The sequence below is a fragment of the Musca domestica genome, unplaced genomic scaffold (genome assembly GCF_030504385.1).
Source record: "Musca domestica strain aabys unplaced genomic scaffold, Musca_domestica.polishedcontigs.V.1.1 26, whole genome shotgun sequence".
Taxonomy (NCBI): Eukaryota; Metazoa; Arthropoda; class Insecta; order Diptera; family Muscidae; genus Musca; species Musca domestica.
The window spans coordinates 11,723,635-11,740,800 of NW_026712283.1; the positions used below are offsets into that span (position 1 = coordinate 11,723,635).

At 36.3% G+C, this 17,166-nt stretch overlaps 1 protein-coding gene across 1 annotated transcript in view; it reads right to left on the reverse strand.

Moving 5' to 3' along the window:
• Positions 1–15,935: 15,935 nt before the first annotated feature.
• LOC101900435 (uncharacterized) overlaps positions 15,936–17,166 on the reverse strand; it is a 77,144-nt gene continuing 75,913 nt past the window's right edge. The window contains exon 6 of the mRNA XM_059123962.1: positions 15,936–17,045. Within this exon, the coding sequence (XP_058979945.1) occupies positions 16,771–17,045 (275 nt within the window). The 3' untranslated portion in view covers positions 15,936–16,770. The remainder of the gene's footprint in view (positions 17,046–17,166) is intronic.

Here is a 17,166-nt window from a genome sequence, read left to right on the forward strand (position 1 = left end):
GAGAGTTCCCTAAAAAATGTATTTTAAAATTAAACATCTTTGTTCGGAATACTTTTTAAAAGTTATCTCTCAAAATCTGAGTTTTTTTTGGGTAGGAAGATTTGATTATTATTTGAAATCTTAATTTTTTTTTAGATTTGTAATTAGAAGATGTTAACAAAGTTTCTCAAAAGCGTATCAAACATTTTATGGATTATTAGTAGAGTTTCTGTAAATTGTATTAATTTGACACTGCGATTGAAGATTTTCTTACATTCAAATTTGTTCTTGTTTAAATGTTCTCCATTATCCAGAGGCTTTTGTTGATAAATTGATATATCGAATATTTTTTGCTAAAATTTTGTTAAGAAATTATTCATACAGTGTAGGGTGCTCTATACAAGTATGCCTGACCAATACTCAATTACAATTGTCATTTTTGTTACTCTTCTTCCTCGTTCTTAATGTCCCCCCATTCGCTTGGTGCGAGAAAAAAGGCAAATCCAAGGTATGGTCAAAACAAGTTTGCTTCTTAAGTCTTTTGTTTTGAACTTCAACTTGAACTGATTGTTGTGTTTGTGCTACTGTTTACAGGAAAACGTTGTTGTTATCAACAGCCAACAGACGAAATACATTTGTAACAACAGCAATAACAACCATGACAAATTGGCAATGGGTAGGTAGTAACCAAATATTGACACACTACCATATAAGTAAATATTTTTTTCAGAGAAAAAGTGTCTCTGATTTTCAAATTTGGATAAAAATTTAATGTATGAATATGTGTAGATTATTAAATCGTAATCGTATTAAGTTACACATTAAACCTTGAGAATTCCGTTTCAATATGATGTCTTTTGCAAATTGTCCAATTGTCTATTGTAGCGTATCACCAACAACATTGCAACACATTTGGTGTCTTTTGGAAAATTTTAAAAATTCCCAGAGTTATTTCCTACCTCGCCCCGCCAGCTCTTCTCTCACATCCATAATTAAATTAATTTCTCATAATATTTCAACTATTCTGTTACCATCATTCTTTTGTCTTTATTAATTATGTTTTTGGCACCTTCCGGCTGAAGTTGTAGCTCCAACAACAATATGGCCATTAAAATTGCCACAATTTATTGCACTTAAATATAGGTTGATGGATGAAGGTTGGTGAGACTAGATGCACAAAAGGTGGGTAGTAGTCATAGAATAAAAACTTTTTTCTTTGCTTTTCTATCTCCCTGTTGCCATGTTTTCCCCAGGGAAGTCTGATTTGTAGTGAAGTAATGGTTTGAGAAAATGAGGTGCAGTGATAGCCATGACAGATGGAAAGAGAAAGAAACGGTTCAGCAAATTGGAATCCATTGACTTTTGTGCCCGACATTAAAAATTAATAATTATATCATCCATATCGATGATCCAGTTTCAAGTGAAGGGCAAGATAGCGGTTCTTTCATAGTCTGGAGAATATATTTTGAGTTTGTCATTGAGTTTGCAACAAGTTGAAATATTTGTCTGATACTTCAAGAAGTATAAATATTTCTGATCAAATTAAATTCAAGAGACGGCTGGAAAAATGGTTCCTGAAGGTTAATATAAGTTTATAAAGATATAAACCCTCCGAATTTCAATCGACTTTAGAGAAGGTCAATAAAGAGACGGAGAAAGAGAGAGTGATCGGGAGGTAAATATGAGGTATTTTATAATAATATAAATTATCATAAAATTTGGTCTTAACTCCGCTTCTTTTTTAGTTTCAATAGAGTTTGACCTGCAACTTATTCAGGGTTCCATAATTCAAAAAATTGCTAAGTCTGAAATTATTTTTGTCATAATCTCCACATATTCTGAAAGTACTCCTGGTGACCTTTCATTTGAGCCTGATTTTAAAGCAGCTTCATTTTGATTTTCTGTTCAGTGTGCCTTTTAGCTATAAGTTCTCTAAAGTCGGCCGAGAATTTTTTAGGAATTTCGAAAAATTCTAAATCTGAAGTTATTATACCCTCCATCTTGGAAAGGAGGGTCATTCCGTCATTCCGTTTGTGACATCCCTAAATATTCGTCGTAGACCCCATAAAGTATATATATTCATAATCAGCATAAAATTCTAAGTCGATTATATAAGTGTCCGTCTGTCTGTCTATCTGTTGAAATCACGATACAGTCCACATGATTTGATGTAAAGTTTTAAAATTTAGCAGATCAATTTGTATTGTGTCTAGGATGGTTGGTATTGAAAATGAGATATATAGTCCACGTTTCGGTATAGTCCCCATATAACGATACCTCCCAATATTCGTTATTTTATTGTTTTTTGATACATTTTTTTACGGATATGTCTGAAAATTGATATTCGTATGTCATAATGGGTTCTAGCTCCGGTGGCGAAACATTGCATGTATGGGTCTACGATTTTGTATAGCTCCCAAATAACGGTACCTCCCGATATTCGGTATTTTGATGATTTTTGCCACATTTTTTCACGGATTTCTCTGAAAATTGCTATTTGTAGGTCATAATGGGTTCCAGCTCCGGTGGCGAAACATTGCATGTATAGGTCCACGTTTTTGTATAGTCCCATATTCGGTATTTTGATGATTTTTGGTACATTTTCCCATGAATATGTCAAAAAATTGGTATTTGTGGGTCATAATAGGCTCTAATATTTCCTTTACTCTAAGGTGGAGGGTATTAAAAGTCCGGCCCGGCCGCACTTAATATTATTTTACTTGTTTCTGTCTATTATTTTTATACCCTATTCCACAAGGTGGTCAGGGTATTATGTCTTTGTGCATTTGTTTGTAACAAGCAAAAGGAAACGAGATAGATCCATAGTTCCTTTTGATGATCTGCATAGAATCACATTCTGAGTCGATTTATGCATGTCCGTCCGTCTGTCCATGTATTCTTGTGAACAAAGTACAGTTCGCATTTATTAACCGATCCAGATGAAATTTTGCACAAATCATTTGTTTGGCCCAAGGACAAACCCTAGTGAAATTGGAGATAATCGGTTAAAATTTTGATATAGCTGCCATATATATCTTCGTCTGATTTGCCTTTTATTGTGCACCAAACGTGTAGTATCAGCCCGAATAGCATGGAATTTTGTACATACAACCAGATTTGGCCTAAAAATAAGTATGCCAAATTTGATCGAAATCGGTTCGGATATAGCTATAGCTCCGATATATATATATTGTTCATCCGATTTGTTATTTTTGTCCTCCGCAGCCGTAATATGCACTCTGTAACAACAATATGTGGGGAAATACATCAAATGCAGCTCAGAAATACCTTTGCTAAATTTTATCGAGATCGGTTCAGATTTGTATATAGCTCCCATATATAACTTCGTCCGATTTACCTTTTATTGTGCACCAAACGTCTAATATTTGCCTAAATGGGATGAAATTTGGCACTTACGATCGAATTGAGTTTAGAAGCTAGTATGTCAAATTTGGTGAAGATTGGTTCAGATATAGCTATAGCTCCCATATATACTGTTCATCCGATTTGTTATATTTGTTACCTACAGCCGTAATATGCACTCCGTAACAACGATATTCAGGGAAATATATCAATTACAGCTCATAAATATATTTGCCAAATTTTATCGAGATCGGGTCCGATTTGGATATAGCTCCCATATATATTTTTATCCGATATTTAGTCCTTTGAACTTTAAATTATAATTATAATCATATCGTGTATGATTGAATTCTACAAATTTTTAATTGTTATGCTTAGCTCTACTAAATTAGCAAAGTGGTGTAGGGTATCATAAAGACGGCCCCGTCCGACTTTAAGACTTTCTTTACTGGTTTTTAGTTTCAATAGAATAGTGTGACCTGCAACTTCTTCAGGGTTCCATAATTCAAAAAATTGCTAAGTCTGAAATTATTTTTGTCATAAACTCCACATGTTCTGAAAGTACTTCCTGTAGCCTTTCATTAGAGCCTGGTTTTAAACCGGCTTCATTTTGATTTTCTGTTCAGTGGGCCTTTTAGCTATAAGTTCTATAAGGTCGACCGAGAAATTTTTAGGAATTTCGAAAAATTCTAAATCTGAAGTTATTATACCCTCCACCTTGGAAAGGAGGGTCATTTCGTCATTTCGTTTGTAACAGTTTTAAAAATTCGTCATAGACCCCATAAGATTATATTCATAATCAGCATAAAATTCTAAGTCGATTATATGAGTGTCCGTCTGTCTGTCTGTCTGTTGAAATCACGATACAGCCCACATTATTTGACGTTGAGTTATTTGAACATTTAGCAGAGCAATTTGTGTCTAGGATGGTTGGTATTGAAAATGAGATATATCGGTCCACGTTTTGGTAAAGTTCTAGCCCCGGTGGCGAAACATTGCATGTATAGGTGCACGTTTTGGTATAGTCTCCATATAACGGTACCTCCCGATATTCGGTATTTTGATGATTTTTGCCACATTTTTTCGGAATTTTAAGTTGTCTTTAAAGGTGCGAAAAGTACGATGTCGTGCTTGGTGCAGAAGGGTGAAATAAGGAGTGAATTTGGCAAATTTGTACTGTTAGATTACAAAAAGTACTAAAAGGAACAAAATGTCAGAATAACGTTTGTTAAAATGGTGAAAATTTTGTAAAAGACCATTCTTTGTGTAGAGATAGGGCGCAACTCGAAATTCTTGCTTTAGGAGTACAAAAAGTACTAAACGATGCAATATTCTTAAATATATAAACGAGTTGTGAAATAGCTGAGTGACTGACTGAGAATCAATACCCAGATGAAGAATCTTGAATGAGAGATAGGGCTGGGTTTAGGAAATCAGTACTATAAGGGTACGAATAGTACTCGCGGTTTGGTTGATACGTGGCGGAGAATTTGGAAATACCAACTAAAAAATACGAAATGTACAAAATACTATTAACTTTGGTATTTGGGGAAGGAATAGAGCTGGAAATCTGACATTTGGAGTGATAGTCTTTGTTGTTGTGTAGCATAGACAAAATAAAGTTTTTTTTTTCGAAATTCTAACAATACGTGTACCAAAAGTACTAAAATGCACTTAATTTGGTACCATTTGGAATTATGAGAACGGATATTGGTAAAGTCTTGAAATTTCCTATGAGAATTAATTCTTGGAAAGGGGGTTGATATGAGGAGGTAATTTTGAAAATGTGCTCTATATGCATGAAAAGTACTAAATGGTACTAAATTTTGTATGATTTATTATTAGGTGAACAAATAGTTCTTGAAATTTGAAATTTTGTATTAGGGTCGCTGTTTATTTGTAGTCTGTTTATATGGACGAAGTTTCGAAAATGTGTACTATAATTGTACGAAAGGTACTGCATTGTACTAAATTTGGCATTGGGTTAAGCATAAGGCTGGAATCCTCAAATTTGATATTAAGGTATTGGGTGGTATCTAATGTTGAGATTTGGGGGTGGATTTAGAAATGTGTACTATTATTGTACGAAAAGTATTAAATAAATCTAAGGTATTGGGTGAAGTGATATAGTTGAAATCTTGAAATTTAATATAGATGTTGGTATGTGGAATTGAGATAGGGAAGTGGTTTTGGAAATGTGTACTAAAGTTGTTATAAATGGTACTAAATTTGGTATTGGGTCAGAGAATAGTGCTGGAATTCCGAAGGGGGTCACTTTTGAATATTGTACGAAGGGGTCTTAAATTGGATACTGGGAGAAGGGACAGTTCTGGTACATGGTAAAGAAATTGTGCCGAAATGTCACGTTTGGTGTCTTTGCTTAAGATATGAATGTAGGTTTGGAAATGTGTACTATAATCGATGGTAATGTACTAAATGGTACTAAATTTGGTATTGGGAAATAAAATATAGAGCTAAAATCCCGAAATTTGATATTGAGATCTCTGTTGGCATCTAGAAATGAGATATGGAGATTTTTTTTGGAATGTGTATTATAATTGTACGAAAAATACTTAACAGTACTTCCCTTAGTGATGGGATAGCGATAAAATTCTTATATTTGATTTAAGACTGTTGGTTGAGATTTAAGGGTGGTTGTGGTTGTTAGTTGGTATAGTTGTTCGAGAGTTACAAAATTGAACTAAATTTTGAAAGTATAGGGCTTCAATCCTCAAACTTTATCATGAGGTCTCTGTTGGTATCTAGAATTGTGGTATGGAGGTTGTTTGGGGGAAATGTGTACTTAATCGATCGAAAAATACTAAGTGGTACTAAATTGGGTATTGGAATAGCGATAAAATCCCGAAAATTGACACTGAGGTCTGTTGGTATCTTGGTGGAGATTTTTAAGTGTGCATGGAAATGCGTACTATAATTGTTCCAAAAGTACTAAGTGGTACTAATTTTGGATCACTGTTGGTATCTACGATGGAGAGATGTATATCATTTTGGATATGCGTACCAAATGTTATAAAATTCGGTATTGAATAGAGGTGAAGTTCTCAAATTTGGTATTTACTGTTGATTTCTAGGGTTTACATATGAAGACGTTGAAATTGGTTTGGACAGAAAAATTGGATGTGGGTCCATTGTGCAATGGTTTTACTAATATCCTCCTCGGTAAACTTCCAAATGACTGATTTTGAACCATTTTTGGTGCAAAAGCTAAACATTTTCCTATTATTCTTTCCGAAAAACAATAAACTTGAATAAATTATGAAACCTTGAAAGTCTTACAATTTAGAACGATGTAGGATTTTTCTTGTTCAAAACATGTTGTCAAACTGAACAAATTGTACATTTTGAGTGCTAACAAGTAAAAAATCTGTAAGTTCGCCCGGGTCGTACTTTGAATATACTCCACCCTTTGGTGCAAATTTGGCAATTAAAAAAAAAAAAAAATAAATAAATCCGTTAAAAATTCTGTTAAAATCATAAAAATACCGAATGTAGCTAAAATCATCAAAATACCGAATATCGGAGGTTCCGTTATATGGGGGCTTTACGAAGACTTCGACCCGCACAGACAATTTTCTGTCTGTAGTATCCTATACGAACTTTAATGTCGCTAAAATCATCAAAATACCGAATATCGGGGCGTACCCTTAAATGGGAGATATTCGAAGACATAACCCTACATGGCTCATTTTCTGTCTTAGGATGTAGTATCCATTACGAACTTTAAATACCAAATTTGAAATAGTTCCGGTAAATAATGTCTTTAAAATCATCAAAATACAGAAAATCGGGGGTACCCTTATATGGGGGCTATTCGAAGACGTGGATCTGCACAGACAATTTTCTGTCATAGGCTGTAGTATTAATTACGAACTTCAAATACCAAATTTGAAACAATTCCGATGAATAATGTCGCTAAAATCATCAAAATACGGAATATCGGGAGGTACCATTATATGGGGGCTATACGAAGACGTGGAGCTACATGACTCATTTTCTGTCTTAGGATGTAGTATCCATTACGAACTTCGAATACCAAATTTGAAACAATTCCGATGAATAATGTCGCTAAAATCATCAAAATACCGAATATCGGGAGGTACCATTATATGGCGGCTATACGAAGACGTGGAGCTACATGGCCCATTTTCAATACCAAAAGTCCCGCAGACATAATACACACTTGAGTGATATTTTATCAATCTATTTCATTTCGTTCGGAAGCTAGAGTAATTTCCATAGACGGAAAGACGAATAGACGGACGGACATTGCCAAATCGACATATAATTTTATGCTGATCAAGAATATATATACTTTGTGGGGTCTAAAATGTATATTTCGTGATGTTACAAACGGAATGACAAACTTAATATACCCTCCATACTATGGTGGAGGGTATAAAAAGGCCTGACACGAACTGTTGGAACGATTCTAAAATTTGATGATGGACCTTTTTGCTGACGAAGAGACGGACATCTGCTAGTCTCCTTTAGTAATTCTGCAGAATTTTTTGAGTTATTAAGATTCTGTTTAAAGGTAGTTTTTAACCAGATTTTCAAAAAATGACCAAAAAAAGACCACCGAGACATTTGCACCTTTTCAATTCGGGCTTGTATTATCCATTTGGTGCACAATTAACTTGAAATCAGATAGATGTATATGAAAGCTACATCTAAACCTGAACCGATCTCGATAAAATTTGGCAAAAGTATTTCTGAACTGTATTTGATATCTTTCGCCGAACCGACCAAAATTCCACCAAATTTGACATACTGGTTTTTAGACTCAATTTGGTCGTATGTGCCAAATTCCACTTCATTTGGGCTAATAGTACACGTTTGGTGCACAATAAAAGGCAAATCGGACGAAGAAGATGGGAGCTACATTCAAATATTAACCGATCTCGATAAAATTTAGCAAGGGTATTTCTAAGTTGTATTTGATATGTTTCCCCAAATATCGTTATTACAGAGTGCATATTACGGCTCTGGAGGACAAAAATAACAAATCGAATGAACAATATATATATCGGAGCTATAGCTATATCTAAACCGATTTCAATCAAATTTGGCACACTTTTTTTCTAGGCTTAATTTGGTCGTACCTTCAAAATTCCATACTATTTGGTCTGATATTACACGTTTGGTGCACAATATAGGGCAAATCGGACGAAGATATACAGGGTTGCCCATATTCGACGGACCCATCTGGCAACGCCATAACTTTTGACAGAGATGTCACATAAAGACATACCGCGTTTGAAGCGTCAGTCCAAGCAGATTTTTACCATGAACCAATACACGCCACGCGAGCCCTCTGAAATTTTTGAACAAAATTATCATGTCCGATGATGCCTATTTCACATTGAATGGGACCGTAAATAAGCACAAATGCCGTTTTTACGCCACTGAAAATTCTCAGGAGATTCAACAAGTGCCTCTTCATGACGAAAAAGTCACAGTTTGGTGCGGCATTAGTGCGAAAACGGTCATTGGGCCGTTTTTCTTCCAAAATGAAAATGGCCATGCTGTTACCATCAATCAGGAGCGTTATCGCGACATGATGACCAATTTTGTGATGCCAATTATTCGTCGAAAGCGGATGAGGCTGTTCTGGTTTCAACAAGACGGCGCTCCACCGCACACAAGTCGCATAACAATCGATTTTCTGAATAATTTGTTTCCGGGCCGTTTGATGTCGAAAAGTGGTGATTTGGACTAGCCACCGCGTTCGCCCGATTTGACGCCGCCTGACTTCTTCTTGTGGGGATATTTGAAGTCAAAAGTTTACGTTAACAAGCCAAGGACCGTTGAAGAGCTCAAGGACAACATTCGTGAACAAATAGCCGCTATTCCGGCCGAAATGTTGGCAAAAACGATGGAAAATGCAGCAAAAAAATACGTCATCAACGCCAGAGGCGGCCATTTGAGAGATATCATATTCAAAAATTGATTGACATTGCCAACCGCAAAATTTTTATTTTTTTCTTTGATTTTTAAAAAAAAAACATGGATCCGTCGAATATGGGCAACTCTGTATATGGGAGCTATGCCTAAATTTTGACCGATTATCTCCAATAGGGTTCGTCCTTGGGCCAAGCAAATGATTTGTGCAAAATTTCATCTCAATCGGATAATAAATGCGACCTGTACTTTGTTTACAAAAATACATGGACAGACGGACGGACAGACAGACGGACGGACATGGGTAGGGTATAAAAACTTTAATCGAATTTTAAAATTCTAATTGCAATTATAACATTTCCTGTACCTTTTAGTACTCTTGGTACGATTTAAAAAAAAAAAAAAACTTAATTTTACCTTTAGGTGTTTCATCTGGGCTTTGATGGGGGGCAATTTCAGAATTGTATTCCATTTAAAATAACTGTTTGCACAACACATATCATATTGAGTGGCCTCTCTAAAATATTGGTCATCTCACCTTTCCCTCGTTGAATAGCTAACAGCACCCAACTATTAACAAAATGCTCGCCAACAACAAGAACAACAACAAAAAATATCAAATTGTTATCATTTGGTGTCATTAAGCTGGAAAGCGTTTCTAATCAAGTGAATTACATCTTTCACCGGCAGTTACAGCCTGCTGCCACCTACCGGCAACGGCACCACCAGCATCACTGCCACAACCACCACCACCACCACCTTTCACAGTTGATCGAAAAGGTTGAAGCTATTTTTGTTTTTTTTTTTTTCGTTATGGCCAACAATTTAATTTAATATTTTCGTATTTATTTTGAAATAACATTTTGTAATACAACCAAGTGGTTTGGTTATGTAGCCATTGATGTTGTTGTTGCTGTTGCCAGTTTGAGGCCGAAAACAATTTTGCAACATTGGTTGTTGTTTTTGTTTCAATTGCCATCATATCTTTTTCTTTTTTTTTTTTGTTTTTGGTGGTTGGTGGCCATGACTCTGGAAGCGCACACAACAGCCAAACGACCAGATAACCCACTTATATCGGGAAGTAGTCACATTTTGGTGGAGTTCTTGTTGTTTTTGCTGTTGTTGGTGTTGCCACACAAACTGGCAACAACAACAGCAACAACACTCTCTATGATAGTTAAGCAGAAGAGGAGGGGAAGGCAAAGTGAGAGACCAAGAAAAGGGCTTCGTGAAAAAATTGTTCCACTTTTTCTTGCACAACCGACCCACCAACCAACCAACCAACCGAACATGAAAAAATACTCATCAACTTCTAAACCACGATATTGTTGTTGTTGGTATTTTGAGGTAATGTTGGTGGTGGTGTTGGAGTCACGTTTTGCATTGGCATTCTTGCCGCTGCTGATGGTGTGGCATCTTATTCCCTAATTCTGCCCTCCCCCCCCCCCCCCTTATTTTCCCGTGTGTGTGTGGCAAATGAACTCTGGGGGGATTGTGGCTTCGCCTATTATCTGATTAATATTTTAATTACCATAAATCAAAGTTAAAAAATTAGCTTCGTTAAAATTCGTAAAATACGGTTATGTTGTGGCAAGTTAACCGTTTTTATTACAATTATTTATTGTTATAAAAGATGAGAATTTTGTAAAAAAAAATATGAGACAAATAAGTCTGGGGGTTTAGGTCTCCCATTAACTATGGGAACTTACTTGAGCTTTCCGCGTGCATAATCTTTAATTTATTCCCCGAAAAGGGCCTGAGAACTGCCTCCGATAAAATAAAAACAGGATAAGAACCATGAGCAAGCACAGCTAAGCATTAAATAATTAATTACACAGTGCGAAAAAATTCAATGATTTCATTAATAACAGGAAAATCGAGTAGATTATAAGAGTAGAGCTAAAAACAAGTTAAGCTAATACTTTAGTCGGTTTTGCCGACAGATGTATACCCTCAGGCAATATTTGATTATTTAAATATATTTTGACTTTTGTTATGATTATTTAAATTGTTAACCCTTTGTGGAGTAGGCTCCGAAGGAATAGGCCAATATTGTCCACAAATATGTATATATATATAATATAAATAATGCGAAGTGCCAGGTGGGGACTATATTTGTTACTTCCTTCACTTTATATGAGATATATGAACATTTTTAGAGAATCTTAAAATATGCGTGATCTACCAGATATAGTCGACTATCTTTATCTTATGGAAATTTTGAGATGTACCAAGTCCCAATGGAATCAGATGTTTATTTCGCATTTGATGAACTATATGGGTATTCAAATTTTTGACCACTTGTGTGAGAGGTACGAGAAGGAGTGATGTGTTTAATTTGAAGGCAATCGGACTTTTAAATCACATTGAATAAGAGTTACAATTTTTCAAAATTTTGAGCCTTTGAGGGCGAGATACTGATGGAGTGGACCGACATTGTTCATTTTCTAGCACTGATGCAGTTATTGGGACTTATGAAGTTAAAGCAAAAACCTCTTTCAGTGCATAAAATATTTTCTTTGAAAAGTTCGACCTTTTGTGGGAGAGATATCAGAAGGAGTGGACCGATATTGCTGATCTCCAAGAGTGCCAAGTTTGGATTAAATTGGATACCCCTTTCCAGAGTTATCGTGCGCAACAGCTAGCCAGACATACTGACGGACAGACATGGCTAGATCGACTCCAATTGTCCTAAAACGGGTTTGGTCCAAAGAGACCTAGGGTCTAAAACCGGTTATTTCGATAAGGCACATATTGGCCAGACACATATGTCGTTGGGAGCCATTCATTCGGGTTGTGGTTAGTAAATTTTTATCAATGGGATTTGAAGGAAAGAAGCTGGTATTTGCATGGAAAAAGTTGATGTTTGACATGTCCATGACATAAACTGACCCACATTGGGCGCCATTTTTTAGAGGTATGGTTAATGAATTTTTGTTCATTAATGAGATAGAAACTGGTTTTTGCAGTTTTTTTAGACACCAACATAAGTCTACCACTTCCTCCTACTTCTAAACCCCTCCTTAAAATTTTAAATTAGCTCCAACAGTTCTTGTTAGGGCTTTTTGTACTCAAAATGCCCAATTTGTTCAGTTTGACCATTTTTTAAACTAAATTTTCAGACTTTTAGGTTTTTATATACAGGGCGAGATGAAAAAACTGCGACCGACAGCTGTTAAAATTATTCCAGTGACAGTATATTAAAACATTATAAACATTATATTGTTTAAAAGTTTGTTGTAAACAAACAAAATGATCGTGTTTACTTGCCAAAGAGGTCAGCTGAAAATGTGCACCTTCGGTTGGCCACCAGAACTCAAGCGCCGTCCATGGTGATGGTGTGGGCCGACATAACAGCCGATGGTTGCTCTCCGCTCGTATTAATCGACCGTGGCATCAGAATAAATGCCGAATATTATCGCGAAACTATTCCGAAGGGTGTATTAAAGCTTTGGGCACACAAACATTTTGGCCGCAGACCTTGGGCATTCCAACAGGACTCAGCACGACAGGACTCAGTACGAATTTCCGAAAACCCAGTCTTATCTGACACCTTTGGACCAAGAGTGTCCCTCACCTAAAATTTCATTAGATTCTAACTTCAGCCGTTTTGACTGGATGTTGATTTTACGAAATGGTGCACTATATTCAGTACATTTCGTACCGTTCTAGAACGAATTTCCGAAACCCCTATTTTATCTGACACCTTTGGACCAAGAGTTTCTCTCACCCAAAATTTCATTATAGCCATATGGCTACAGAGGGTATATATCATTTGATACGGCCAAAACGTGCCTATTCGAAATATCAGTTTTAGATCCTAGGTTTCTTTGAACCAAATCCGCTTCAGGACATTTGGAGTCGATCTCCGTCTGTCTGTCTGGCAGCCTGGTGCGCACGATAACTCTCGAAGGGAGTATCCGATTTGATACAAAGTTGGTACATTGCAATATTATTATTAAACTTAGATCGAGTTCGGAGATGGGCACTATCCGTCCACTCCTTCTGGTAATTCTCCCACAGAGAAAGGATTATCCGATTTTGCTCCAACTTTGCAAATCCTAATATATGCGTCAGTGCTAGGTCTGGTGCGAAAATGGACAGTATCGGCCCACTCCATGAATAACTACAACTCTCATAAAATGTGATGTAAAACATTTATATTAACCCAATGTCTGGTGTTAAGATAGAATACATCGGTCCACTTCTTCTGGTACCTCCCCCCCAAATGGTCGAAATTTTCGAAATAAATATATTTTTTGCACAGAAAGAGAAACGATAATCCGATTTTGCTCCAACTTTGCAAATCTTAATATTTGCGTCAGTACTAGGTCAGATGTGAAAATGGACAATATCGGTCCACTACATCAAGTACCTCCCCCACAAATGGTCAAAATTTTGAATAGTTACAACTCTCATAAAATGTGATGTAAGAGTCCGATTGTCTTCAAATTTCACACATCCCAATATTTATGTTAACCCAAGATTTGGTGTTAAGATGGAATATATCGGTCCACTCCTTCTGGTACTTCCCCCACAAAATGGTCGAAATTTTCAAAACAACTATATTTTCTGCACAGAAAGAGAAAGGATAATCCGATTTTGCTCCAACTTTGCAAATCCTAATATATGCATCAGTGCTAGGTCTGGTGCGAAAATAGACAGTATCGGTCCACTCCATCAAGTACCTCCCCCACAAATGGTCAAAATTTTGAATAATTACAACTCTCATAAAATGTAATGTAAGAGTCCGATTGTCTTCAAATTCCACACATCCCAATATTTATATTAACTCATGGTCTTGTGTTAAGTTGGACAATATCGGTTCACTCCTTCTGGTACCTCCCCCACAAAGGGGTCAACATTTTGAATATCCATGAAGCTCATACAACGAGAAAATAACATCCGATTTCATTTAGATTTCCCACATCATAATATTTCTATCAACAGAGGTTCTGTTATAAAAACGATAGCGGTCGAACCATTCTTCTGGTACCTCCCCCACAAAAGTGTCAAAGTTTTGAATAACCAAAACGATTATAAAATCCGAAATATGCATCCGGTTCTCTTCATATTTCAAAGATCTCATTAAATCTACTTACACAATATCTGTTGTGTAGATGCGATTTATCGGCCCAGTCCTTCTGGTACCTCCCCCACAAAGGCTCAAGATTTTGAACATCAATGAAGCTCATAAAAAGCGAAATTAACATCCGATTCCATTCAGACTTGGTACATCTCAATATTTCCATCAACACAAGATCTGTTATAAAAATGGTAGAGATCGGACCATTCCTTCTGGTACCTAGGGTTCAAGATCTTGAAAAATAAATAAGGATGAACAATTTTGGCCCATTCCTTCCAAACCTACTCCATAGAGGGTCAACAATTTGAATATGGAAGTCAAAATATATTTAAACAAGTTAAAAAGTATCAGTCGGTATTGCCGCCAGAGATATACCCTCAGCCTACGTTCGATTATCTAAATATATTTTGACTAGTGTTAAGGTTATTCAAATGTTTGAACCTCTATGGAGCTGATCCCGAAGGAATGGGCCAATATTGCCCATTTCCTATCGGACCCAAAATATGATATAAATATTTCGACAGATGTGCCAAGTCTAAATGGAATCGGATGTTAATTTGGCGATTTATGAGCTTCTGGGTACTCAAAATTTCAATATTTTGTGGGGGAGGTACTTGATGGAGTGGACCGATATTGTCCATTTTCACACCTGTCCTAGCACTGACGCAAATATTAGGATTCGCAAAGTCGGAACAAATTCGGATCATCCTTTCTCTTTCTGTGCAAAGAATATATTTTTTGAACATTTCGACCTTTTGTGGGGGAGGTACCAGAAGGAGTGGGCCGATCTTGTTCATCTTAACACCAGACCTTGGGTTAATATAAATATTGGGATGTGTGAAATTTGAAGATAATCGGACTCTTACATAACATTTTATGAGAGTTGTAATTATTCAAAATTTTGACCATTTGTGGGGGAGGTACCTGATGGAGTGGACCGATATTGTCCATTTCCACACCTGCACTAGCACTGACGCAAATATTAGGATTTGCAAAGTTGGAGCAAATTCGGATTATCCTTTCTCTTCCTGTGCAAAAAATATATTTTTTGAAAATTTCGACTTTTTGTGGGGGAGGTACCAGAAGGAGTGGACCGATATTGCCTATCTCCGAACTCGATCTAAGTTTGACAAAAATATTACGTTGTAGCCAATTTGGATCAAATCGGATACTCCCTTCGAGAGTTATCGTGCGGACGGACGGACATCGCTAGATCGACTCCAAATGTTCTGAAACGGATTTGGTCCAAAGAGACCTAGGGTCTAAAACCGTTATTTCGACTAGGCACGTTTTGGCCATATCAAATGATATATACCCTCTGTAGCCATATGGCTGAGGGTGTCATACTTGAACATTGGCTGAGGGTATACATCTGTCGGCAAAACCGACTGATATTTTCTAACTTGTTCTATTCCAACTTCAGCCTTTTCGCCTGGACGTTGATTCTCAATCAGTTATTTCATTACTCTGTTATAAATAAAGATTTATGTAACTTACCCCACTGTGCAAAAAGTTCAATATCTTTACATTACCCTTCTTGTCCTTGTTGTTGCATCAATGCAAATTCAAAATAATTTTTGAATAATTAATTTTTCATTTAATTTTTTTTATTTAAAATTACTCTCAAAATATATATCTGTATATTATACATTAAATACGTAAAAAAAGGTGTATGTATGTGTATGTGTTCCTACAGCTAAGATATAGTCTTATAATAAAATATCATTCAAGAGAAGTGCTTATCGATTACAACTAATTAATTAATTAAATTAAATACGAACTTACAAAAAAGGTAGACGACATAAAAGGGGGAGTTTCATTCTTTGCATGCCCCAGAGGTGGAGAGGGATTGTCAAATGAAGTTACTTCAGTGACATGCTAAGGTTTTATTTTATTTTCTTTTTTTTCTTTTAATTAATCTCTGCTATTCTAAGAGTATATATGTATGTATGTAATACACCAGTATTTGTATAAAACTGTGTGTATGTATATGTAAATATGTAAAAAAGAAATGTTACAAAGCATCACGTTGTTTGCAAAACTATGCTCTGTCGACTTGATAAGAAATACGTTGGTTTTTGCTCTCTCTCTCTCTCTCTCTCTTTGCCAAGAGTATAGAAGAGCATTGAAGTCTTTGATTGCCTTTTTGCTGTCACCAAATGGCAACCCACGAAAAGTTGCCACAAAAAAATAGCCACTTCAACATATTCCAGCAAGACAATAAAGCATAGTTCTTTAACCTTTATCTGGTGTGGAGGAGGGCAGATGATGGAGGGTATTATTTTTTTTTAAAAAGGGGGATTTATTGCGGGTGGTTTTTTTTTTTTTTTGGGAGCGGGAGCCTTTACGATCCACGTTCTTTTTTATTTGTGGCGGTAGATGGTGTGAAAGGCCTCCCTTATTATTTTTTCACCTCCATTCTAGGCCATTAGATCCTCATGTTTACTTGTTAATGTACGCGGCAGTGTGTGCTGCTGGTGACGATGATGGTGATGCAGTTCCTTCAAATGTTGATGCCGCGGCAAGACTGCCGATGCTGGCGGCGTTATTGTGGGGGCCGACATATGGGCGGCCGGCTTACTGGTCTCACGATAGAGAATGTACACGCAAACGCCAATTAATATCACAGATACCATAACAGTTAGCAAAACGCTACCCATGTTGCTGGAGATCAGTTCCAACATGGTACCAAAGGCTGTAAAGGAATTAAGAATTAAAAAAAATTAGGGATTAAAAAAAAAAACAAGTAAAAATGTTGTAAGTTCGGCCGGGCCGAATATAGCCTTTATAAGGGGGGGGGGGGGGGTGGGGTGGGG